The sequence below is a fragment of the Macaca nemestrina genome, chromosome 17 (assembly GCF_043159975.1).
Source record: "Macaca nemestrina isolate mMacNem1 chromosome 17, mMacNem.hap1, whole genome shotgun sequence".
NCBI classification, from domain to species: domain Eukaryota; kingdom Metazoa; phylum Chordata; class Mammalia; order Primates; family Cercopithecidae; genus Macaca; species Macaca nemestrina.
In genome coordinates this window covers 91,642,002-91,667,531 of record NC_092141.1, presented here as the reverse complement: position 1 = coordinate 91,667,531, position 25,530 = coordinate 91,642,002, and the positions used below count along the sequence as shown (strand labels likewise).

The window sequence follows — 25,530 nt, the reverse complement described above, 5'->3', positions numbered from 1 at the left end:
CCTTCACACTGGCAATTAAGTTCCAACACATGAATTCTGGAGGGGCTCGTTCAGACCTCAGCAGAGTCCTGTGCTCTTCTGTCCACTCCCTCCCATGTGTGCCTCGGCGACCTTCTCCCCGGCCCCCTGGGGCCCCAGCCTTTGCTCGGGGAGCCTTTCGTATATCCTCAGCTATTGAAGGGCATTGGCGAAACCTTGGATGAAACTGAGCAAAGTCTCCGCATAGGACCGTGGCAGCCACTGGGGGCCTGTAGGCAGGGGCTGGACAGCAGTGAGGGCTGGTGACAGGGAGGCCCTAGGCAGCTCCACGCACGCAGGGGTGTACGCAAGCACTGGGTGCCGTATGCTCCTCCCCGCCCTGGCGAAGGTGGGGCGCTCCCTGGGCAGAGGCTGAGCCATCTCCTATGTGAACCCTGCCCTCCACCCCCACCTGTCTCAGCTCAGGAGTGGGGCTTGCTCCCTTCCTGCTTCCATGGAATGTTCAGAGGTGCGGCCTGTTGCTTTAGATCTACAGATTCTTACACACCTTTCTTAACAAAGGCTGGCACCTGCCTTTTAAAACCACTGTCCCGTCAGGGCGTGGTGGCTCATGCCTGTAATCCTAACACTTTGGGAGGCTGAGGCAGGCAGATTGCCTGAGCTTAGGAGTTCAAGACCAGCCTGGGCAACATGGCGAAACCCCGTCTCTACTAAAAATAGAAAAAATTAGTCAGGCGTGGTGGTGCATGTCTATAGTCCCAGCTACTCGGGAGGCTGAGGCATGAAAATTGTTTGGACCTGGGAGGCGGAGGTTGCACCACTGTACTCCAGCCCGAATGACAGAATGAGACTCCATCTCGAATAAAAATAAAACCACTGTCCCTGCCCTGCGGCTGTGCTGGACTCGAGCTGATGCTGTTTCTTCTCCTCTACTTTCCCATGATGACAGCAAACCCTGCTGGAGCACAGAGGCCCTGAGCCACTGTGGAGAGGGAGACGGACGCACAAAGGAGGGATTCCAAGCTCCACCTGGTCTCCAAGCAGTTCTGTCGCTCCAGCCTTCACCCTCCTCTAGGTGAGGTGACCGGGTGCTTCCCAGCAGCCCAGAGGTGCCGTCAGGGCTGTTAGCCAGAGGCCGCCGTGAACGGCCCTGACTTGCTGCAGCACGGAGCCCCCCACCATCGACGGTGCTGGGGAGTCGGGGAGGACGGGCGCGACTTGGGCAGCTTCGTGGAGGTTTTGGGGAACATTCACGGCAACTGCTGCACTCTGTTTGATGCTGTCAGGAAGCAGGGGTGACTCTGAGACTTACTATCTCAGTTCTTACCTAGAAGGTGAGAAAAACGGAGCAAGGTGCAAGGTGTCATTGGTAGAAAGTGGCAGTCACTCACATCCAGCAGGATGCGGAGTGTTGGTCGTCTGGGGGAGGTAGGCACTGCTCCCGCCTGTGTGCAGAGGGGACCCTGCTCTTGTCCTGTCCCCTCAGTCACAGGGCGGCCTTGTCTGTGGGGCCGTCAAGTCCAACAGGAGCCTTCCAGTGCCTCGCTGTGCGTGCTCAGGGGCTGCCTCGATCTTTCTTGGTGCCTTTTGAGGTGACAGGAAGATAGCCGTGTAGGCCACGGTGAGAGGCAGACATACCAGTCTCAGTGCCTTTAACCGGGCAGACGCTGACCTTCCAGTTCAGCTGGAGGAAGACTCCGTGTGTTACTCAAAGCCAATCACCACCCTCTGCTGGTTTCTTGATTCGTCTGCCTTGAATGTTTTTCTTTTTTTCTTTCAGAGACAGGGTTTCACTGTTGCTCAGGCTGGAGTGCAGCGGCGCAATCTTGGCTCACTGCAGCCTTGGTTCCTGGGCTCAGTGGTCCTCCCACCTCGCCCTCCGGAGTAGCTGACTGCAGGTGTGCACCACCACACCTGCCTTTTTTTTTTTTTTTTTTTTTTTTTTTTCAGCGACAGGGTCTTCATAGGTTGCCCAGGCTGGTCTCGAACTCCTGGGCTCAAGTGATCCTCCCAAAGTGCTGGGATTACAGGCACGAGCCACCGTGCCCAGGCTGAAATCTTAGCATTGCTCCACGTTCCACTACAGTTGGGGGTGAGGGTGATGGGCTTCTTAAAAGGCCCTCTAATGGTTCCATCTGTGAAATGGATCCTACATGTAACAGTTCACGTGGGTCCATCTGAATGAACAGTACTGTTATGACTATCAACGCACAGCAGCTGAAGCGGAAGGAGTAGAGTCTTACCTGCCAAGCCCTTGGAGTGGGTTTTAAGGTCTGTTACTGTTGTTGTAATAAACTCCCACAGCCCGGGGGCCTGAAACAACAGAAGTGTGTTCCGTTCACTGTTCTGGAGTCCACGTCCAAAATCAGCATCACTGGGCTGAGATCAAGGTGTGGCTCCCTCTGGAGGCTCCGGGAGGGTCCTCCCAGCCTCTTCCAGCTTCAGGGGGCCCCAGGCACTCCTTGGCTTGTGGCCACATCACTGCAGTCTCCGTTTCTGTCCCCACATGGTGTTTTCTGTTGGTCAATCCTTCCTCTGCCTGAAGAAGTGTGCGATGGCACTTGGGGACGTCCATACAATTCGGGACAGTCTTCCTGTCTCAGGGCCTCTCACTTTATCATATCTGCAGAGACCCTTTTTCCAAAATAAGGGAATACCTTCTTTACGTATTTATTAATTTTTTTTTGAGATGGAGTCTCTCTCTCGCTGAGGCTGGAGTGCAATGGCCCGATCTTGGCTCACTGCAACCTCTGCCTTCCGGGTTCAAGCAATTCTCCTGCCTCAGCCTCCCAAGTAGCTGGGATTACAGGCGTCTGTCTGCCACCACACCTGGCTCATTTTTGTATTTTTAGTAGAGACAGGTTTTTGCCATGTTGGCCAGGATGGTCTTGAACTCCTGACCTCATGATCCACCCACCTCAACCTCCCAAAGGGCTGGGATGACAGGCGTGAGTCACCACGCCCGGCCAGGAATAACACATTGAAAGGTTCCAGAGATGACAACCTGGTATCTTTGAGGGCCATTCTGCAGTCTAATACAAACTATCACAAAGTAACACAAAGTTAGAGACTTAAAGGAACACACATTTATTCTCTTACAGTTCTGGAGGAAGAGGCTAAAATAAAGGTGTCTGTAGGGCCGGTTCCTTCTGGAATCTCCAGGGAGAGTCAATCCCTGGCCTCCTGAGCCTCTAGGCAGCGGCATTCCCGGGCTTCCGGCTGCATCCCTCCAGTCTACCCCTGTGGTCACACTACAGCCTTCTCTCTCAGCGACCGCCTTCCCTCTTTCCCGTGAGGACCCTCGTGATCCCGCCTGGATCATCCAGGTCTCTCTCAGCGACCGCCTTCCCTCTTTCCTGTGAGGACCCTCGAGGATCATCCCGGTTAACCTCCCCATCTCAAGGTCCTTAAGGTAGTCACATCTGCAAGTCCCCGCTGCCATGTATAAAAGCAACACATGCACAAGCTCTGAGCACGGGGATGGGGGTGTCGTTGGGGGCTGTTCTTCAGAGTCAACCACACGCCCTTCCCCTGTTGCAGATTCTTTTTTTGTTGTTGTTGAGACAGAGTCTCGCTCTTGTCACCCAGGCTGGAGTGCAGTGGTGCGAGCTCAGCTCGCTGCAGCCTCTACCTCCCAGGTTCAAGCGATTCTCCTGGCTCAGCCTCCTGAGTAACTGGGACTACAGGCGCCCGCCACCACGCCCGGCTAATTTTTGTATTTTTAGTAGAGATGGGTTTTCACCATGTTGGCCAGGCTGGTCTCAAACTGCTGACCTCAAGCAGTCTGCCCACCTTGGCCTCCCAAAGTGCTGGGATTACAGGCGTGAGCCACTGCGCCCAGCCTATTGTAGATTCTTCTCTTGCCCCCAGGAGTGACCATCATCTCCAATTCTGTGGAAACCACCATCCTCCTGGTTTTCTTTATATGTTTGTGTGTGTCCAAATATGTTGTATCTTTAAACAATACATCGTTAAGCCAGGCACAGCGGCTCATGCCTGTAATCCCAGCACTTTGGGAGGCTGAGGCGGACATATCCTTTGCCTAGGAGTTCAAGACCAGCCTGGGCAACATGATGAAACCCTGTCTCTACTAAAAATATAAAAACTTAAGCTGGCATGGTGGTGTGTAGCTGTAGTTCCAGCTACTCAGGAGGCCGAGGTGGTAGGATCACCGGAGCCCAGGAGATAAATGTATGTATGTAACTTCTATTCTCTCCACCCCAAGAGGTGCGACTGCTTTCTGCCTGCCTTGCAGACAGGTGGGCAAGATGAGGCATGTCCCTCACTCCAAGTCACACTTCAGGTCTTCCACGTGGAGACCCCTGAGCTATCAGTGGACGGCGGGATTCCTGGAGCTGCTGGAACAGAGCCCCAGACGCTGGTGGCTTGGACAACAGCCTGTCTTCCTTCCCAGGCTCGAAGGCTCTGGGGAAGAACCCTTCATGCCTCTCCCAGCTCCTGGAGGCTGCCCGCGATTCTGACTTAGGGCTGAGCACTCCAGTCCCACTGGCTGCCAGCGGCGGCCTTCCCCTGTATCTCCTCCCTTCCTGTCTCTTCCAAAGGTGCCAGTCTTCAGCTTTAAGGCACACCCCAAATCCACGATGATCTTACCTTGAGATCCTTAATTACTTCTGCAATGATTCTGTATCTAAAGCAGCCCCTATTCTCAGGTTCTGGGTGGACCTATCTTTTTTTTTGGCTTTTGGTTGGTTGGTTGTTTTTAGACAGAGTCTTGCTGTATTGCCCAGCCTGGAGTGTAGTGGCACAATCTCAGTTCAGTGCAGCCTCAGCCTCAACCTCCTAGGCTCAAGCCATCCTCCCCACTCAGCCCCCCAGGACACATCTTTTGAGGGCCACCATTCAACCCACTGTGGTAGGCAAGGCTGCTTTGAGTTTCCTGGTTAGGATACAACCAGCGCTGTATGTGGATGTCCACACATGCCCTCGCCCCTGGCCTGTATAGCCACCGGGAGACTGAGTAAAATGTGGACTGAAGGAGACCCCAAGGGTGGCAAGCAGGGAAATGAAGGGAAATGCCCCTTACCCACGCCTCTCTCCTTTCCCCATGTGACACTTCTCACAGCAGGTACCAGTATGTGTGCATGGAGGAGAACCCAGTGCCCTCCAGGGAAGAGGGTGCTGGGCCCCTGGACTGCACTTAAGTCTCGCCCCAGCTCTGTGATTTGGACCTGGGCCCCTGAGCCCTAGTCACAACCTGGGCAGGCCAACTCACTCTGCCATCTCGAGGCTCCTGGTCACTCTCAGGGAGGAGCCCCTCTTGTGGGGAAATCGAGGTGTTTGATGCCCACGACGCAAAGATGGCCTGGCCCAAGTGGGCCAGTGATCTGAGCTTACAGTCCAGCTCCTTCCTCCCCATGGCTGAGAGGTCAGCACCAGCTCAGGCAAGTGGCGAGGGTGGGATGAGGATGACAGACGGGTGGAGGCAGGTGGCTGTGAGGGGACAGTGTCAGAACCTCCTAGGAGATCAGGTGTGCTGCAGGGAACAGGGAGAGCCCAGGAGGGGACAGGAGGGTGAGGAGGGGGAGTGGAGAGGACTCCCTGGGCAGGAGAAACGAGGGTCAGCACTCAGGCCTCCACGGCCATCCACTGCGTGAGCCTACCCCGGGGACAAAGCTCCGTGACCAGGACGCCCTCAGCAGCCTGACCCTAAGAGTGGAGGAGAACTGCGTCCTGTGAGCAACGTGACCTGAGGGCCCGGAGTCCTGCGGGGGCTGTGCTGTGTGAGGGCCACCTGTCCTTTAGGTGGAGTCCTAAAGGGCTGTGTCCTCTATGGGCTGTGTGTCCTAGGGGGCCCCTATGTCCGGGGGTGGGGCCTCTGCCTTGGGGGGGGTCACATGTCCTTGGGGGCGCTTCTGTGTCCTGGAAGGCCTCTGTGTCCTGGGGGTCTGCGTGTCTTGGGGGGGCTCTGTGTCCTGGGGATCTGCGTGTCTTGGGGGGCTCTGTGTCCTGGGGGTCCTGTGTCCTGGGGGTCTGCGTGTCTTGGGGGGCTCTGTGTCCTGGGGAGGCCTCTGTGTCCTGGGGGTCTGCGTGTCTTGGGGGGCTCTGTGTCCTGGGGGTCCTGTGTCCTGGGGGTCTGCGTGTCTTGGGGGGCTCTGTGTCCTGGGGAGGCCTCTGTGTCCTGGGGGTCTGCGTGTCTTGGGGGGGCTCTGTGTCCTGGGGGTCTGCGTGTCTTGGGGGGCTCTGTGTCCTGGGGGCTCTGTGTCCTGGGGGTCTGCGTGTCTTGGGGGGCTCTGTGTCCTGGGGAGGCCTCTGTGTCCTGGGGGTCTGCGTGTCTTGGGGGGGCTCTGTGTCCTGGGGGTCTGCGTGTCTTGGGGGGCTCTGTGTCCTGGGGAGGCTGTGTGTTTCCCAGGGGGCTGTGAGTCCTGGGAGGCCCCTGTGTCTTCTGGGCAATGTGACCTGAGGGCCTGGAGTCCTGCGGGGGCTGTGCTGTGTGAGGACCACCTGTCCTTTCGGTGGGGTCCTAAGGGTTGTGTCCTCTATGGGCTGTGTGTCCTGGGGGGGGGGCTGCGTGTCCTGGGAAGGTCTCTGTCCTGGCGGTCTGTGTGTCCTGAAGGGGGGCCCTAGTATCGTGGCGCTTCTGCGCTTGCCTCTCCTGAGGGATGATGCACCGGGCCTCAGTTTGGGTCAGCCTCCCTCACCGGCTCTCCCTCCTTCCTCTGACCGTCAGGTGTCGGTGCCAAGCCCTCAAGGGGCATCCTCCGTCCCACGGCGACCCCGCGCATGACAAGGCCAGACCCTCCCTCGAACGTGCTCGATGCTCCCGCCCCGCCCCTCCCGGCCCGCCCCGCCCCTCCCGGCCCGCCCCGCCCCGCCCCGCCCCTCCCGGCCTCGCCCCTCCCGGCCTCGCCTCTCCCCGCCCCTCCCCGCCTCGCCCCGCCCCTCCCCTCCCCTCCCCGCCCCTCCCCTCCCCGCCCCGCCCCTCCCCTCCCCGCCCGGCCTTGCCTCGCCTCGCTTTGGTTAGATGCGCTCGGCGCTCCATAGGCTCCCTGGGGGGCGCGCGTGCACGCACGGACGTCCAGCACGCACGCACATCCAGGACGCACGCACGTCCAGCACGCACGCACGTCCAGCACGCACGCGCGCACGCACGTCCGGCACTTCCGGCCGCGGCGGCCTCAGCGCCGGCCAGAGGGGACCAGACCGCCGGCCCCGGCGAGCGGCATGCGGCGCTGAGGAGCGGCGGCCCAGCATCGCGGAGCCATGAACCTCCTGCCGTGTAACCCTCACGGCAACGGGCTGCTCTACGCCGGCTTCAACCAGGACCACGGTGAGGAGGCGCGAGGCGCGGCCGTGTCGCCCTGCCTGCCCGGGCCTTCCCGCAGCCCGGGGTCCCCGACTCTCCGGCCTCTCCCGGGCGCCCCTTTCCGGCCAGGCTTTCCCACCCGGGACCCCAGCCCCGCCCGAGCTCCCCTCCGAAGTCCCCGGCTCCGGCCCTCGCCGCCGCTCCCAGCCTCAGCCGGGGTCCGGACCAGGCCCGAACCGGCTCCCACCCTCCCGGCCTTTCGTCCCCCGCTCACCCCCGGGTTGTGGCCGCTCCCGGCCGGCGGTCCCGGGCCGAGGTCGAGGTGGGTGGGAGACGGCGCAGAACCCCGGCCTCCTGCGCGGCCGCCCCTCCGCGCGCGCCACGCCCACTCGGGGCCCCTGGCTCCCTGCGGGCTCCCTGGTTATCGGGATTTTCCGCGCAGCGTGATTGACGCGCTGCGCGGAACCCCGTTTTGCCCCCTGCTCCTTTCAGGGTGTTTAGCAGGTAGCCCGTGGCTGAGCCGAATCCGCTTGGGTTCACTGGAGCCGCGGAGTCGGCGCCCCTGACGCCTCTGGTGGCGAGTGGCGCGGGTGGGGTGCGGGTCCCCCCTCTCCCGTCAGTTTCAGTCGGAAACTCACTCTCCCCGCCCCCACTCCCCGGGATTTTTTCTCGTGTTTGGTGGAATAAAATGACTTAAGGGAGGCCCGAGGGAAATCCTACTTCTTTTCCCATGTCGGAATCCAGGTGTAAGCACTGGATGATTTAAAGCGCCCAGGGAAGGTGACCTCCTTCCCCGCAGGTGCTTCAGAGCGGCGCGGTCGGGTTCCCGCGGGAGGCGGGCGGGACCTGGATTCGGATGGTTGCCTCCCCCCCTCCCATTTGAAGGGCGCACTTCCCAAAGGTCATGATGGGGAAGAAAAGGAATGACCGTTATTCCGAGACAGACTTCTGCGAGCCTTTACGTGTTGGTTTTGGAAGTTTTGTCTTTGAAGAGAATCCAGGCAGGTGCTGTATGATCCCGTATTTGTGAAGACAATTTTATTTATTTATTTATTTTATTTTGAGGCGGAGTCTAACTCTGTCGCCCAGGCTGGTGCGATCTGGACTCACTGCACCCTCCTCCCGGGTTCAAGCGATTCTCCTGCCTCAGGCTGCGGATTAGCTGGGATTACAGGCGCCCACCACCACGCCCGGCTAATTTTTGTATTTTTAGTAGAGACGGGGTTTCACCACGTTGGCCAGGCTGGTCTCCAACTCCTGACCTCAGATGATCCCCCCGCCTGGGCCTCCCAAAGTGCTGGGATTACAGGCGTGAGCCACCGCACCCAGCTGGATTACACGTACTTAAAAGAACTCGTCAGTGATTCTGATGCCCTGGGGCCAATCAGGCTTCCTGGGCGCTGCCAGCTTCCCCAGGGTTGTGTGCTGGGGTTTCTCTGGGAAGAAAGTTTTGCTGAGATGGCAAGGGAGATGGCCAGCTTCCTCAGAGGGTGGTTTCCAACCATCTGGTGTTTGTAATGCCTTCTTTTTACTGAAGTGTGCTATACCTGTAGAAGGGTGGATAGATCGTAAGTGTTCAAGTGATGAATTTTCCAAACTGAACACAGGTGTCACTAACAATTAAGAAATTGAACATACCTGGCCACCCTTGATTCCAATAAATGCTCCCTACCTGACTTGTGACGTCATAGATTAGTTTTGCCTACTTCTGTACTTTATTTTTGTACTTTTTTTTGTTTCTAGCTTTTTTTTTTTTTTGAGACGGAGTTTCACTCTTGTTGCCGAGACTGGAGTGCAATGGCTCGATCTAGGCTCACAGCAAACTCTGCCTCCCAGGTTCAAGCAATTCTCCTGCCTCAGCCTCCCAAGTAGCTGGGATTGCAGACATGCACCACCACGCCTGGCTAATTTTGTATTTTTAGTAGAGATGGGGTTTCTCCATGTTGAGGCTGGTCTCGGAACTCCTGACCTCAGGTGATCCGCCCGCCTCCCAAAGTGCTGGGATTACAGGCATGAGCCACCGTGCCCGGCCGTTTTGTAGCTTTCTTACTCAACATCATGTTTGTGATTTTTTTTTTTCTTCTGTATTGTTGAGTATAGTTGTAGATCTTTTTTTTTTCTTTTCCGAGACAGAGTCTTGTGTCCACCCAGACTGGAGTGCTGTGGTGTGATATCTGCTCACTGCAACCTCCGTCTCCTGGGATCAAGTGATTCTCCTGCCTCAGGCTCCCAAGTAGCTGGGATTACAGGCGCCCGCCACCGTTCCCAGCTAATTTTTGTATTTTGAGTAGAGACAGGGTTTCACTGTGTTAGCCAGGCTGGTCACGAACTCCTGACCCCGTGATCCGCCCACCTCGGCCGCCGAAAGTGCTGGGTTTACAGATGTGAGCCACCATGCCCAACCAGATCATTCTTGATGTACAGTATTCCTTTGTGCAGACATACAACAATTCATATATCCATTCTACCATGGTTGGGCATTTGGGTACTTTCCGGTTTTTGGCTATCATAAGCATAATATGAGTAGTAAGAATAATGATTATTCTAGAACATGTCTTTCAGAGAGCATATGTTCACATTTCCACAAGGCATATACTCCTATATACCTAGAAGTAGAATTGACAGTATAGTAGATAGTACAAATAGTTTTCCAAAGTGGTTGTACCACTTTGCCCTCAAATGGCAGGTCTGAGAGTTCCCAAGGCTCTACACCCAGCTCACATTTGGTGTTTTCTCTTATTTTTGGTCATTTTGGTGGCTGTGTAAATCTCTCTGTGTTGTTTATTTGCATTTTCCTGACTTCGTGTTTCTTGACCATTTGGATATCCTCTTGTGACATGTCTAAGTCTTTTGCCCATTTTTCTATTGAGGACTTTGCCTTTTTCCTGTGGATTTCTAGGAGGTGGTTTGGGTATTTCTATTTTTATTTTTTTTTGAGACAGAGTCTTGTTGTGTTGCCCAGGTTGGAGCGCAATGGCGTGATCTCAGCTCACTGCAACCTCCCCCTCCCAGGTTCAAGCGATTCTCCTGTCTCAGCCTCCCAAGTAGCTGGGATTACAGGCGCCCACCACCAAGACTGGCTAATTTTTTGGTATTTTTAGTCGAGATGGGGTTTCATCATGTTGGTCAGGCTGGTCTCGAACTCCTGACCTCAGGTGATCCACCTGCCTTGGCCTCCCAAAGTGCTGGGATTACAGGCACATGCCACCATGCCTGGCTAATTTTTGTATCTTTAGTGGGTTTCACCATGTTGGCCAGGGTGGTCTCGAACTCCTGACCTCAGGTGATCTGCCCACCTCGGCCTCCCAAAGTGCTGGGATTACAGGCGTGAGCCGCCACGCCCGGCCTGTTTTGTTTTGTTTTTTTGAGCTGGGATTGCAGGCGTGAGCCGCTGTGCCCGGCCTCGAATGGGAATTTTAAGAGGCCTTTGCATTGGTCTTTCACACCCACTTGTGCAGTCATTGCAAGGAACCAGACTTCGCGACATTTCATGTGAAAAATAATTGGGCAGTTTGTTTTTTTCTCTTTCCCGCCACAGCTTCGTAGAGCCAACAGTTGGACATGGCATTTCAGGAGATGGATGCAGTCCTTGGGTCATAAGCATTAACACACTGTCATCTTCACACTTAAGCGCTTTGTTCAGTTTCTAACGCTGCCGTTCGCTTGTGTGGCTGGTGTGTGGCTTGGAGACAGTGACCAGGATGAGTGACCTGGGTAACTCATTGAGACTCTGACAGGGTTTTAAGGAGTGAGGATGATTTATAGGTGGGACAAAGTCACGGGAGACCACCCTGTAAATGGGAAAGAGCATCCTTGCCTCACCTTCCTGGTTCCTGGATCTAGGACTACCTCTTGTCTCCCAGCACCCTGCCCTCCCCTCACCCGGTGTCCACAGTGGGTGGGATTGTCTGCTTGGTGGGTTTCCTCTAGAGGTGTCCTTTGCATTTGTCACTCATTGCCCTCCAAGCCTGGGCCACGGGGATGCCACAGAAGGACCCTGCAGTGGGGAAGCTGCGTGAACAACTCCAAGACTCCTTTGCTAAAGGACAAACAAAATGTCCCTCATGAATGTGCTTGTCACTTAGTAACATTTCTGCAAGGAAAGGAGTTGTGACTTAGCACCTGTGGTGCCTGTGTGGTTTCAGCATCTGCAGGAGTTCGCAGTAGTTGCCGTTTCTCCAGACCTGGGGATTAATGTCTGTCTTACACTTCTGCTTTAGGATGCTTTGCGTGTGGGATGGAAAATGGATTCCGAGTCTATAACACTGACCCACTGAAAGAAAAAGAGAAACAAGGTAAGAATTAACGGACATTTCCTGGTTTCTCCCTTTTCCAACCCTCAGAGTCTAAATTTAACCTTGCAGGTGGAGCAGGGAGGGGATGGCTGTTTCTGAGAAGTGGGTAGGGTTCATGGCCCCTCACCAACTTGGAGGGAGCTGTCCTCTTTCTTCTGTTGAGCTTCTACAGGTGCTGAGGGATCCAGGAGTGTGCTGAGCAGGTTTGTTCACTGGCCTGATTTCTCTAGTGAACTCTAGATCAGCGTGAACTTCTCGTGCCTTTTCCCTGTCACATCAGGGATTTTTGGCAGCAGAAACCTCTTTTCAAATAAAATCTCACCTGTAACCCTGGGATGTAAAACAGTAAGTGGTCCTTTATGTCTGGGAGTTTATTTTGTAAGTCAGGGTGCATTTCCTCAGGCTGCATCCACAGTGTGTACATTTGAGTCCTGGTTATGCCCTTTACCAGGTTGCTGTGCAACCTTGGGCAAATTTCTTAGCCTCCTTGGACCTCTTCCCACCCCCCCTTTCTGAGACAGAGTCTCGCTGTGTCGCCCAGGCTGGAGTGCAGTGGCATGATCTCGGCTCATTGCAACCTCCGCTTCCCGGGTTCAAGCGATTTTCCTGTCTCAGGCACACGCCACCACGCCCGGCTAATTTTTGTATTTTTAGTAGAGATAGGGTTTCCCCATGTTGGCCAGGCTGGTCTTAAACTTCTGACCTCATGATCTGTGCACCTTGGCCTCCCAGAGTGCTGGGATAAGTGAGCCTCCCCGCCCGGCTACCTTTCTTTATATGTGAAATAAGGTTGATAACAATGACTGCCTCATGGAGCTATTGTGAAAATGAGTCGGAGTGCGTCAAACACACAGATCAATGCCTGCACACACGTTAGGTGCTGTGGAGTGTGTGATGCCACCATCATCATCAGGAGTAGCACCCGCATTACTCTCAGAGGAAGTCAGTGGAATTAGCCAGTGTTACAGGTGAAGTTGGTGGCTTTTCATGCATCTAATTTATAGTTACTTTGTTTCATTTGGAACAGTAAATTGGGACAGTTCTGCTTTATGCAGATAAGTAGTTGCAAAATGTTTTAAAACAGCTTGACTTGCAAATCTCAGGATACTTTTTACTAAATTGACCCAGAAGCTTACAGAAGAGTTGCAGGCATTGGTGTCCAAGTTGAATCATTAGCAGCTGTGTGGGAAAACCCCCAACCATGTTTCCTCTCCGCTCTTAACACCATGACAGATGTCAGCACAGAAGAAGACTTCTGTGACTGAATGTGGGGCCGACACCATCTACCTAGAGACAGAGTGAGATCCCACAGGCCGAGGGCTCGGTCCCCAAGACTGCCCCAGCCCCACCGTGCTTGAGTCTGGGCCTTCTAACCTTCAGACAGAAATGCTGCTGCTGATGTGATGGGCAGAGCTCAGCGGGGACGCTTGGTTGCCTGCTGCTCGCTTCCTGCTGCGCAGCCTGGTTCCTGACGGACCACCACTGCCTGGGGCTGCGGACCGCCGTAAAGGACACTGCCAAGAACACAGATGAGGGCAAGCGCAGGACAGGGTGTGGGGGATGGGCCGTGGAGTTTCCAAGCTCTCCCTGGGCGGCCGCCCTCCAGGACCTTCCGTGTGCTCAGCTGACCGCTTGGATTTTTATGTGTTTTATTTTTTTACTTCAAAATTCATTTTTCTTTGATTTTTTTCTTTTTTTTTCCACATGTGTTACAAAAAATACCTTTTGGAGATATATATATATATATATATATATATATATATTTTTTTTTTTTTTTTTTTTTTTTTTTTTTTTTAATGTCTTGCTCTGTCGCCCAGGCTGGAGTGCAGTGGTGTGATCTCGGCTCACTGCACACTCCGCCTCCAGGGTTCAGGCCTTTCTCCTACCTCAGCTTTCTGGGTAGCTGGGACTACAGGCGCCCGCCACCACACCCGGCTATTTTTTTTTTTTGTATTTTTGGTAGAGATGGGGTTTCACTGTGTTAGCCAGAATGGTCTTGATCTCCTGACCTTGTGATCCGCCCACCTCGGCCTCCCAAAGTGCTGGGATTACAGGCGTGAGCCACCACACCCCGGCCACCTCTTGGATTTTTTTTTTGTTGTTGTTGAGACGGAATCTTGCTCTGTCGCCCAGGCTGGAGTGCAGTGGCGTGATCTCAGCTCACTGCAAGCTCCGCCTTCCGGGTTCACGCCATCCTCCTGCCTCAGCCTCCTGAGTAGCTGGGACTACAGGCGCCCGCCACCTTGCCCGGCTAGTTTTTTGTATTTTTTAGTAGAGACGGGGTTTCACCGTGTTAGCCAGGATGGTCTCGATCTCCTGACCTCGTGATCCACCCGTCTCGGCCTCCCAAAGTGCTGGGATTACAGGCTTGAGCCACTGCGCCTGGCCGGATTTTTAAGGAAGCTTCATAGTATCTGCATTCGTTCTCCCAGTGTGTAGGGCAGGACCCTCTCTACGGAGGGTCTTCAGACCTGCAATCAGGTGGAGAAGGTTTGAGTTCTGCCTTAGCAGGCGACAGGAGGGCAGGAGAGAGATTCTCGTTCCTGAGGCCTGACACACCCAACATTATAACAAAAGACTGTAGCAGGGTCTGGGTGTTAGGAGCCAGGAACCGCCGGTGAAAGCCTGTCTGTGTCTCATAACACCACAACAGCGTATTAGCAACTGCTTCCTAATTAATGAAGTGTTTACAGTAAGTTCAACATTTCTTATAAAAATGAATGTGACGGCCCATATGGTGACTCACACCTGTAATCCCAGCACTTTGGGAGGCTGAGGTGGGCAGATTGCCTGAGCTCAGGAGTTCGAGACTAGCCTGGGCAACACGGTGAAGCCCTGTCTCTACTGCAAATACAAAAAGTTAGCCAGGCGTGGTGACGTGTGCCTGTAATCCAAATTACTGGGGAGGTTGAGGCACGAGAATCACTTAAACCCGGGAGACCGAGGTTGCAGTGAGCCGAGATTGCGCCACTGTACTCCATCCTGGGCGACAGAGCAAGACTCCATCTCCAAAAAAAAAAAAAAGTTAAACATCTAAAACTTCTAAATTCCAGAAAAGTGTACCATTGTCATGGTTTAGTGCGTCATTCACGTACCCAGTCCTGTGCGTCTGCTGGCTCGGCCGTGTCTGGGGCAGGCTGTCCCTGAGCTTAGCATGCAGTCAGTTCTCACATGTGTGTGTGTGTGGTGTGCTCCCATTTCCAGATTATGTGAGTAGATAGGCCCTAATGTGAGATGGATACGGTAGGGCCACACTGTCTTTTTCATGGCACATTTAAACAGTTTGTCTCTGCACTTAGACTCACCTGCTGCTCTGCGTCTGGCAGCTTACAGTTTAACAGTGGAGAGCGGGCCGGGCGCGGCGGCTCACGCCTCTAATCCCAGCGCTTTGGGAGGCCGAGGTGGGCAGATCACGAGGTCAGGAGATCGAGACCATCCTGGCCCACATGGTGAAACCCCATCTCTACTGAAAATACAAAAATTAGCTGGGCGTGGTGGTGCGTGCCTGTAATCTCAGCTACTCAGGAGGCTGAGGCAGGAGAATTATTGAACCAGGGAGTCAGAGGTTGCAGTGAGCCAAGATCTTGCCACTGCACTGCAGCCGGGTGACAGAGCGAGATTCCGCCTCAAAACACACACACACACCCCCCCCCCCACACACACACACACACCCACACCCCAGTGAAGACACACACACACACCCCAGTGAAGACACACACACACACACCAGTGAAGAGCAGCAGCAGACTTGCCCTTGTTCCTTTTTATTGTAGAACTTGGCTTTCCTGAGTGGTGGGGAAGGAAGCCTGCGTTGCAGTGTGTCCTGGATCTGGGCTTGTGCATGGTTCTCTGCAGCATGACTGTGGCATTGAATAAGGAGCCTGTGGGCTCTGAGCAGGACGCCTCTTCCAGATACACCTTCTGCCACTTGGCAGGAACAGGAAGCTGGTAGTTCAGGGAAGCCGCCTTGGGGATCCCTGCTCCTTCAGTCTTGGGGGGCAGCGTTCCCCCACCCTGCTCCACGACATAGGTCCTGCATCCATTGTACACCCAGGTTTGTTCTTTCCAGAGATGGGCTGGCTGTTCTACTCTAGGAGGCCCCTGGACCCCAGGGAAGCAGCCCAGAGTGGAGAACGCAGCTTGTCACGGTCCTCATAGTGGTGCTGTGAGATCACAGCTCAGGACTCGGATTCAGACATACCGTACACGGCCGAGAGTCTACTGCCAAAAACGTTCACTGGTCATGGGAACAAATAGCAATGTTTCAAGAACGATACTTAAAGTATCCAGTGGTTGTAGAAATGTAAGAGTGTGTGGAAAAAGTCAGCTCCACTCGTCACTTAAAAACACAGCTCTCCTGTATTACAAAGCTGAATAGAACCTGGGTAACTGGGGCCCGGCCCGGCCAGTGAGCTTGCTGGGTCTGCACGGTGGACAGAGGTGTTCCCAGGCATTCCGCTGTCTTCAGTGCGGCCTGCTTATGCCATGTTCAGACACCCCTTTCCCCATTGTCTTTGATTAGTTTCTTGTCTTTGGCAGCAGGCTCTGTTGGGAGAGTCTGGGCCTGTGGAGGTGAGGTGTAATTACATATTTTGGTTTTCATCCTGGCTGGTAACTCCCACAGCCCTGGTTAGTCTTTTCGTTTCAATATTGGCCCTCAGGGGAGGCCTCTGACCTCCTTCTACCCCTGTTCACCCTAACGTGTCCTGTCTCCCCACCGCCACCCCACCTTTTTCTTTCTTTCCTTTCTTCTTTCCTTTCTTCCCTTTTTTTCTTTCACAGAATCTCTCCCAAGCTGGAGTGCAGTGGCTCCATCTTGGCTCACTGCAACCTCCACCTCATGGGTTCAAGTGATTCTCGTGCCTCAACCTTCCAAGTAGCTGGGATTACGGGTGCCTGCCACCACACCTGGCTAGGTTGTTTTGTTTGTTTGTTTGTTTGTTTTGTATTTTTAGTAGAGATGGGGTTTCACTGCGTTGGCCAGGCTGGTCTCGAACTCCTGACTTGAAGTTATTTGCCTGCCTCGGCCTCCCAGAATGCTGGGATTACAGGCATTAACCACCACGCCCCCACCTTTCTAATTGTGGGTCTTAAGACCCTCCCCAGAGAAGGCCGCACCCTCTGCCCCTGGGGAAGGAATGCTGATGTCACGAAGCTTCCATAAAATCCCAGGGAGACAGGGTTCAGCAAGCTTGGTGGAAGCTCTGCGTCCTTCCCCGAATACCTTGCCCTGTGCATCTGTTCATCTGTGTCCTTTGTAATATTCTTTGTTATAAACTGGTAAACATGAGGAAGTGTTTCCCTGAGTTCAGTGAGCTGTGTCAGCAAATTGAACCCAAAGAAGGGGTCACGGGAACCCCAACTTGAAGCTGGTCAGTCAGAAGTTTTGAAGGTTCTGACTTGCGACTGGTGTGTGGTGCAGACAGTCTTGGGGACTGAGCCCTCAACCTGAGGATCTCACACGTCTCCAGGTAGATGCTGTCGACTGAGTGAGAGGATACCCGGCTGGGGTTTGCTGTGTGGTGTCTGCTTTGGTCACAGAAGTCTTCTGTGTTGATAACTGTGTGAGAGCAGAGAGAGACCATGATTAGAGGAGAGAGTTTTTCTCCACCACAAGGACTGGGGTGTACCTCAAGTTTTCCTCAGCTGATGTTTAGTAGGAGCCTGTTTTGTGTCCTTCGCAACCTATTGCTGCAGTTTTAGTTGCTATTATAGAGAAGTCCAGCAGCTAGGGACCCTTAGAGATGCAGACGCTGACATCCTGGGCAGACTTGGGCATTTCTTCTTTTTGTTGGATATAGAATGTTCCAGGAGTAAATGCTCGGTGCTGCGAAGTAAACCAGCACTCAGGCAAAAGTTTAATTCTCTCAGCAAGGCAATTTACTTCTGCAGAAGGGTGCCACTTGCATCAGTCAAGATGGCAAGAGCACAGAGAACAAAGGAGACCAAGGGGATTTTATCCTGAACGCAGTCCCTGTCTCTGCGTCACTCCCCCATGGGCTGGGGTCGGACGGCACAATCTGAGCTGACCTGATTGGCTACTTGTACATGTTTTTCTCAATATAGAAGGGGAGGGGTGTGAGGTACAGAAGTGGAGCGTGTGAGACGTGCAGTTCCGGGGAACACTGGATACAGGCAACCGAGGGAACAGGTGTGAGTTGTTGATAAGAGCTGACGGGAAGCAGGTAGGCTATTTACAGTAACTGGGGGCAAGGAAGAACAAGAAAGTTGAGTTTGAGAACAAAGGATAAGGAAGTTAGCAGGCTAAATAAACCCTTTGAAGAGAAACTCAGAAAGATTTATTGTATCTTACATTTTTCTGTAACAAGGACTGTTCTTTGTAATATTTTAGTACCAGCCCTTGGGGTCTGGAACGTAGGAGGCTCTGAAAGTAACCCTGGTCTTTCTGTGGGGAGACCCTCTCTCCCTCTTCAGCCGCAGGAGGTGGGGGCCAGGTGCTATGGGAGAATCTCTTTGGCAGGGGTTTAAAAGTCCTCTCTAACTCCTGAAGTTGGGCTGTTACCTCTGATTACTTTTCATTGCAGGAAAGGCCTTCACTCTCCTCCGCCTCTTCTCTTGATTCTGAAAAATCTGTTCTTTTTTTTCTTTCCATGGTTAAAACTCAGAGACTGCATAGCTAACTGTGCTGGTGACTGACTGTGTTTGTCTTAATTCTTAATTCTTTTTTTTTGTTTGTTTAAGACAGTCTTGCTCTGTCACCCATGCTGAATGGGTGCGATCCCAGCTCACTGCAGCCTCTGCCTCCCGGGTTCAAGCGATTCTCCTGCCCCAGCTTGCTGAGTAGCTGGGATTAGACATGCATGTACAGGCCTGAGCCACCACACCTGGCCTTTTTATTTTTTTTTAATTGAGGCAGTGTCTCACTGTGTTGTCCAGGGTGATCTTAAACTCCTGGCCTCAAGTCATCGTCCCGCCTTGGCCTCCCACAGTGCTGGGATTACAGGTGTGAGTGAGCTGCTGCCACCACGCCCGGCAAATTTTGTATTTTTAGTAGAGACGGGGTTTTTCCATGTTGGTCAGGCTGGTCTCGAACTCCCGACCTGAGGTGATCCATCTGCCTCGGCCTCCCAAAGTGCTGGGATCACAGGTATCAGCCCCTGCACCCAGCCAACATTTCTTCTCTTAACCATTAGCCAGAATCACATCTTGCTAAGGGAATGACTTGTTGCTTTTAGAACTTGAAAAGACGGCTGCGCACAGTGGCTCACGCCTGTAATCCCAGCAGTTTGGGAGGCCGTGGTGGGTGGATCGCCTGAGGTCAGGAGTTCGAGACCAGCCTGGCCAACATGGCGAAACCCGTCTCTACTAGAAATGCAAACATTAGCTGGGTGTGATGATGAGCGCTTGTAATCCCAGCTACTTGGGAGGCTGAGGCAGGAGAATCGCTTGAACCCAGGAGGTGGAGGTTGCAGTGAGCCGAGATCGTGCCATTGCACTCCAGCCTGGGTGACAAGAGCGAAACTCCATCTCAAAAAAAAAAAAAAAAAAAACCTGAAAAGACGACAGATGAAGCATTAATAACTTTATTAATAAGCCTAAGATCACGTAGTTTATAAAAGGGCTAAACTTTGTCTCTCAGTTGAATAGTGTTTGAAGAACACACTAGTGACCTTGGCATGATTCTCAGGTCACTCAGATGTGTGTCTAAAACTTACTGAACCTACATTGAGGAAACAGTTACGCTTCTAACACCTGGGGCGAAGCAGGTCTTTGGTGGCAGCATTTGAAAAAAAAATTAAGGTAAAAAAGCATGTAAAATAAAATTTACCATCTTAACCATTTTTAAGCGTATAGATCAGTAATGTTAAATATATTTACATTGTTGTTAAACAGACCTCTAGAATTTCATCTTGGAAAACCAAACTCTGCATCCATTAATTCTCTCTCCCCTGTCTCCTAGTGAGCACCATTCTGCTTTTCTGTCTCTGTGGACTTGACTGCTGTAGGGACTTGCTGTGAATGCCATCATATAGGACTTGTTTTCCGCCTGGCTTATTTCACTTAGCGTAGTGTCCTCTAGGATCTCTGTTGCAGCCTGTGTCAGAATTTCAGGCCAGGTACCACGGCTCACCCCTGTAATCCCAGTGTTTTCAGGGGCTGAGGCGGGAGGATTGCTTGAGGCCGGGAGTTTGAGAGCAGTCTGGGCAACATAGTGAGACCTTATCTTGAAAAAATAATAAATGAGAAAGAATTGCTTCTGTTTAAGGCTGAGTAATAAATCATTGCACGTGTGGAGCACGTGTTGCTTATTCATTTCTCCACCTGTGGACTCAGGTCCTTCTGCATCCTTGCTATTATGAATGATGCTGCTGTAAGCGTGGGTGTGCAGGTATCTCTTCCAGACCCTGCCTTGAGTTCTTTTGCTTATATAACTAGAAGTGGGATTGCTGGATCATATGGTAACTTTTTTTTCTTTTTCTTTTCTTTTCTTTTTTTTTTTTTTTTGAGACGGAGTCTTACTCTGTCACCCAGGCTGGATGGAGTGCAGTGGAGATCTTGGCTCACTGCAGCTTCCGCCTCCTGGGTTCAGGCAATTCTCCTGTCTCAGCCTCCCGAGTAGCTGGGACTACAGATGTGCACTGCCACTCCAGGCTAATTTTTGTCTTTTTAGTAGAGACAGGGTTTCACCATGCTGGCCAGGGTGGTCTTGATCTCCTGACTTCGTGATTCCCCCGCCTAGGCCTCTCAAAGTGCTGAGATTATAGGTGTGAGCCACTGCATCCAGTGGTCATATGGTAACTTTTTGATTTATAAAAATTAGTTTTTTTTTTTTTTTTTTTGAGACAGAATCTTGCTGTGTTGCCCAGGCTGGAGTGTAGTGGCACGATCACAGCTCACTGCAACCGCCGCCTCCTGGGTTCAAGTGATTCTCCTGCCTCAGCCTCCCAAGTAGCTGGGATTACAGGCGCCTGCCACCACACCTGGCTATTTTTTTTTTAATTTTTGGTAGAGACGAGGTTTCACCATGTTGGCCAAGCTGGTTTCGAACTCCTGATCTCAAGTGATCTACCTGCCTCGCCTCCCAAAGTGCTGAGATTACAGGCGTGAGCCACCACGCCCAGCCTTTTTATTATTTTTTAATTGAGGCAGCGTTTCACTGTTGTCCAGGCTGATCTTAAACTCCTGGCCTCCAGTCATTGTCCCGCCTTGGCCTCTCAGAGTGCTGGGATTTATAGTGTGAGTGAGCTGCTGCGCCCAATCTCTCTGATTTGTTGAGGACCTGCCATACTTGTTTCCAGAGCAGCTGTATCAGACAGGTGTGAGAGTTCCCTTACCTCCTGTCTTGGCCAGTGCTTGTTATTTCCTGGGTTGAAAAACAATATTAGCCATCCTCTGCAGTGAGCCCTGTTCCCATCACTGCACTTGCCTGGGCAACCCTGTCTCAACAAAAGAAAAACATTAGTCATGCTGATGGGTGTGAGGTGGTGGCATCTCACTGCGGATTTGATTTGGATGTCTCTGATGCCTAATGATGCTGAGCATCTTTTCTTGTACTTGTTGCCATTTGTAAATGATCTTTGGAGAAGTACTGTTCAAATCTTTTGCCAATTTTAAAATCAGGTTGTTGTTGTTTTTATTGTTGAGTTAGGAAAGTCCTTCATGTACTCTGGATATTCCCACTTACCAGATGTGTGGCTTGCAAGTACGCTCTGCCATTCCATAGACTGTGCTTTCGTTCTGTTGATTGTGTCCTTTGGTGCACACAAGTTTGATGTCCCAAAAGCACGTTGCCCGTGCTGGTGTTTTTTTTTTTTTTTTTTGAGATGGAGTCTCCCTCCTTTGCCCAGGCTGGAGTGCAGTGGTGTGATCTCTGCTCACTGCAACCTCCGCCTCCCGGGCTCAAGCGATTCTCCTGCCTCAGCCTCCTATGTAGCTGGGATTACAGGCATGCACCACCACAGCCGGCTAATTTTTGTATTTTTAGTAGAGACGGGGTTTCACTATGTTACGCAGGCTAGTCTCAAACTCCTTACCTCGTGATCTGCCCACCTCGGCCTCCCAAAGTGCTGGGATTACAGGCATGAGCCACTGCTGCCAGCCAAGTTTTTAATTTTTATTTTTGGTAGAGAAGGGATCTCCTTATGTTGCCCAGGATGACCTTGAACTCTTGGGCTCAAACAGTCCTCCCACCTCTGCCAAAGTGCTGGGATTACAGGTGTGAGCCACTGTGCCCAACTGCCTTGAATTTCAGATATCTCAAAGATCAAGGTGAGGCACTTTTGAGTCATTTTGTGCAGCTGTAACTGGAGAGGTAGAGCTCATGGTCATTGCAGACAGAAGTGAGTGGACAGTCCTGAGTTACGTGAACCATACAGAACGTGGGAGTTTCTCATCAGTGTGCCCCTGTTGCTCCCCTCAGAGAGCATTGGTCATCCTTTTGTCATGGATGACCTCTGAAAATTTGTGGACATTTTCCTCTTACATAATTCATGAACAGTTTGGAGCATTTCAGTCTGCGGTGGCTCACACCTATAATCCCAGCTTTTTGGGAGGCTGAGATGGCAGGATTGTTTGAGACCAGGAGTTCAAGACCAGCCTGGGCAATACAGTAGACCTCGGTTCTACAAAATTTTTCTGAAAAAATTAACCAGGCGCGGTGATGTGTGCCTATAGCCCCAGCTACTCAGGAGCCTGAGGCAGGAGGGGTCCTTGAGCCCAGGAGTTTGAGGCTGTAGTGAGCTATGATCACTTCACTGCATTCCAGCCTGAGCAATATAGCAAGACCCTGTTTCTAAAAAAAAAAAAAAAAAAGAAAGAAATGATAAAAATCACTCAGCATTAAAGTTTTTTTTTTTTTTTTTTTGAGATGGAGTCTCTGTCACCAAGCTGGAGTGCAGTGGTGTGATCTCAGCTCACGGCACCCTCAGCCTCCTGGGTTCAGTGATTCTCCTGCCTTAGCCTCCTGAGTAGCTGGGACTACAGGTGCCCACCACCACGCCCAGCTAATTTTTGTGTTTTTAGTAAAGACAGTGTTTCACCATGTTGGCCCGGCTGGTCTCTTTCTTGACCAGGCTGATCTGCCTGCTCAGCCTCCCGAGCAGTAAAGCTTTTAGTGTGCTTTCTTGGAGTTTACGGGTTTAGGATGCTTTCTTGGAGTTTACAGGTTTAGGATGCTTTCTTGGAGTTTATGGGTTTAGGATGCTTCCTTGGAGTTTACAGGTTTAGGATGCTTTCTTGGAGTTTACGGGTTTTGCCATCTCTTGAAATATGGATTCAAGTATTTCACACATTTTTCTGAGTTAGCTTCCTGGGGTGTTGTGTGCTCAGCCTTTATGAAACAGTGAACATGACGACAGTAAGCTGAGAGAAGTTGGAAACCTAGCACTATTTTTTTTAGCCAGTCACCTTTCTCATTTCTGATGATAGTTAGATATAAATTGCTGATTAAAAATGAGTTCTGTAGGCTGGGCGCGGTGGCTCAAGCCTGTAATCCCAGCACTTTGGGAGGCCGAGACGGGCGGATCACGAGGTTAGGAGATCGAGACCATCCTGGTGAACACGGTGAAACCCCGTCTCTACTAAAAAATACAAAAAAACTAGCCGGGCGAGGTGGCGGGCGCCTGTAGTCCCAGCTACTCGGGAGGCTGAGGCAGGAGAATGGCGTAAACCCGGGAGGCGGAGCTTGCAGTGAGCTGAGATCCGGCCACTGCACTCCAGCCTGGGCGACAGAGCCAGACTCCATCTCAAAAAAAAAAAAAAAAAAAAAAGAGTTCTGTAGGCCAGGCACGGTGGCTCATGTCTGTAATCCCAGCACTTTGGGAGGCCAAGGCAGGTGGATCACTTGAGGTCAGGAGTTTGAGATCAGCCTGGCCAACATGGTGAAACCCCATCTCTACTAAAAATACAAAAATCGGCCGGGCGTGGTGGCTCACGCCTGTAATTCCAGCACTTTGGGAGGCCGAGGTGGGCGGATCACAAGGTCAGGAGATCGAGACCATGGTGAAACCCCGTCTCTACTAAAAATAGAAAAAATTAGCCGGGCACAGGGGCGGGCGCCTGTAGTCCCAGCTACTCGGGAGGCTGAGGCAGGAGAATGGCATGAACCCGGGAGGCGGAGCTTGCAGTGAGCCGAGATTGCGCCACTGCACTCCAGCCTGGGCGACAGGGCGAGACTCCGTCTCAAAAAAAAAAAAAAAAAAAAACAAAAAAAAAAAAAAACAAAAATTAGCTGGGCATGGTGGTGCATGCCTGTAGTCCCAGCGACCTGGGGAGGCTGAGGCAGGAGAGTGGGTTGAACCCAGGAGGTGGAGGTTGCAGTGAGATCGTGCCACCACATTCTGGCCTGGGTGACAGAGCAAGACTCCATCTCAAAAAAAAAAGTCCCGGCCGGGCGCGGTGGCTCACGCCTGTAATCCCAGCACTTTGGGAGGCCGAGATGGGTGGATCATGAGGTCAGGAGATCGAGACCATCCTGGCTAATACGATGAAACCTCATCTCTACTAAAAAATGCAAAAAACTAGCCGGGCGCGGTGGCGGGCGCCTGTAGTCCCAGCTACTTAGGAGGCTGAGGCAGGAGAATGGCCTAAACCCGGGAGGCGGAGCTTGCAGTGAGCTGAGATCCGACCACTGCACTCCAGCCTGGGCGACAGAGCAAGACTCTGTCTCAAAAAAAAAAAAAAAAAAAAAAAAGTCCCGTATTCCCAGCTTGCTTGGGAGGCTGAGGCAGGAGGATCATGTGAGCCCAGGAGTTGAAGGCTGCAGTGAGCTGTGATTGTACCTGTGAAGAGCTGCACTCCAGCCTGGGCAACACAGTGAGATCTTGTCTCTTACAAAAAAAAAAAAAAAGAAAATTACCACGTTACCTGTTTTGACTTTCTCTTTTCTTTTTTATTGTAAAATATACATACTAACTTGTAACATTTGTCTTTTTAAAACTATCATTTCAGAATTTCTGGAAGGAGGAGTTGGCCATGTTGAAATGTTATTTCGCTGCAACTATTTAGCTTTAGTTGGTGGTGGAAAAAAGCCGAAATACCCACCCAACAAAGGTACTGTAATTGTGTATTTAAGAATCATGCCTCATGTATCCCAGTCTTTTTTTGAATGTGTTTCTGTTTGTGGCCATGTGTGATTTTCCCTAGCAGTTTTGTGAAATACCCAGGACTGGTCGCTGGGGAGGAAGCAGGTGGAGAGGGCGCCAGGTCTCTGTTCCCGTACGGAGCACCTGAAGAGCATCACTCGCTTGAGTTGTCATAGAACACGTGCTTTTCGGTCAGTCAGTAAACAGAAAACGGGCCCGCTGCACCTTAGGTTGACATCATAAATGTCATGAATTCATTTTAATGCAAGGTAGAAGGATTTTTTTTTTTCTTACTGAGAGCCATTGACTTAAAGGAACATTAGTTTCATAGCTACGTAGAACAGAAATCCAGTTTGGCTCTGGGTTTCGGGATATTTTTGTTGGGGCGGGAGTCCGTGCATGTGAGTGCAGACAATGTGGCATGAGAGCTCTGGCCCTTTTAAGTAGAGGGAGGAGCAGACAGCTTTCCTGACAGCTGCGTGCCTCGTGCCAGCCTAACCTCGCTGTTGGTTGAGGAAAGAGGGCTCGAGGCGAAACATCCAGGAATGGAGGGCAGAACACGGAAGACGTGGGAGGCAGGAGGCGGTAGGTGGGAGGTGGGCTGGGGATGGGAGGTGGGCTGGGGATGGGAGGCGGGAGGTAGGCTGGGGGCGGGAGGTGGGAGGCAGATCTCTGGGAGGCTCGAATGCCAGGTAACGTGTGGCCCGGAAGGAGATGCCATCAGATCTGTGTTTTGGGAAAGTTCTGGTCTGGACACAGTGCATGAGGTGAGTGAAGAGACACCAGAGGATGGGGCAGGCGTGGAAAGCCGCTGTTGATGGGGAGAGGCAGGAAAAGTGGAGCGAGCATCCTCATCGGAGCCCAGTGCTAGGCGGGAGGAGGCCTGAGAAAAGCGCTCTGGTTTTGGTGACGTTGAAGGCTGCCGGTGGTCTTGGAGGATGGCTGAGTG

At 52.4% G+C, this 25,530-nt stretch overlaps 1 protein-coding gene across 1 annotated transcript in view; it reads left to right on the top strand.

The window, feature by feature from the left end:
- The first annotated feature begins 7,103 nt into the window (after positions 1-7,103).
- The window catches only part of LOC105469396 (WD repeat domain 45B), a 32,941-nt gene continuing 14,514 nt past the window's right edge, over positions 7,104-25,530 (top strand). Inside the window, exons 1-3 of the mRNA XM_071081892.1 lie at positions 7,104-7,267; positions 11,464-11,538; positions 24,448-24,549. Coding sequence (XP_070937993.1) covers positions 7,201-7,267; positions 11,464-11,538; positions 24,448-24,549 — 244 coding nt within the window. The 5' untranslated portion in view covers positions 7,104-7,200. The remainder of the gene's footprint in view (positions 7,268-11,463; positions 11,539-24,447; positions 24,550-25,530) is intronic.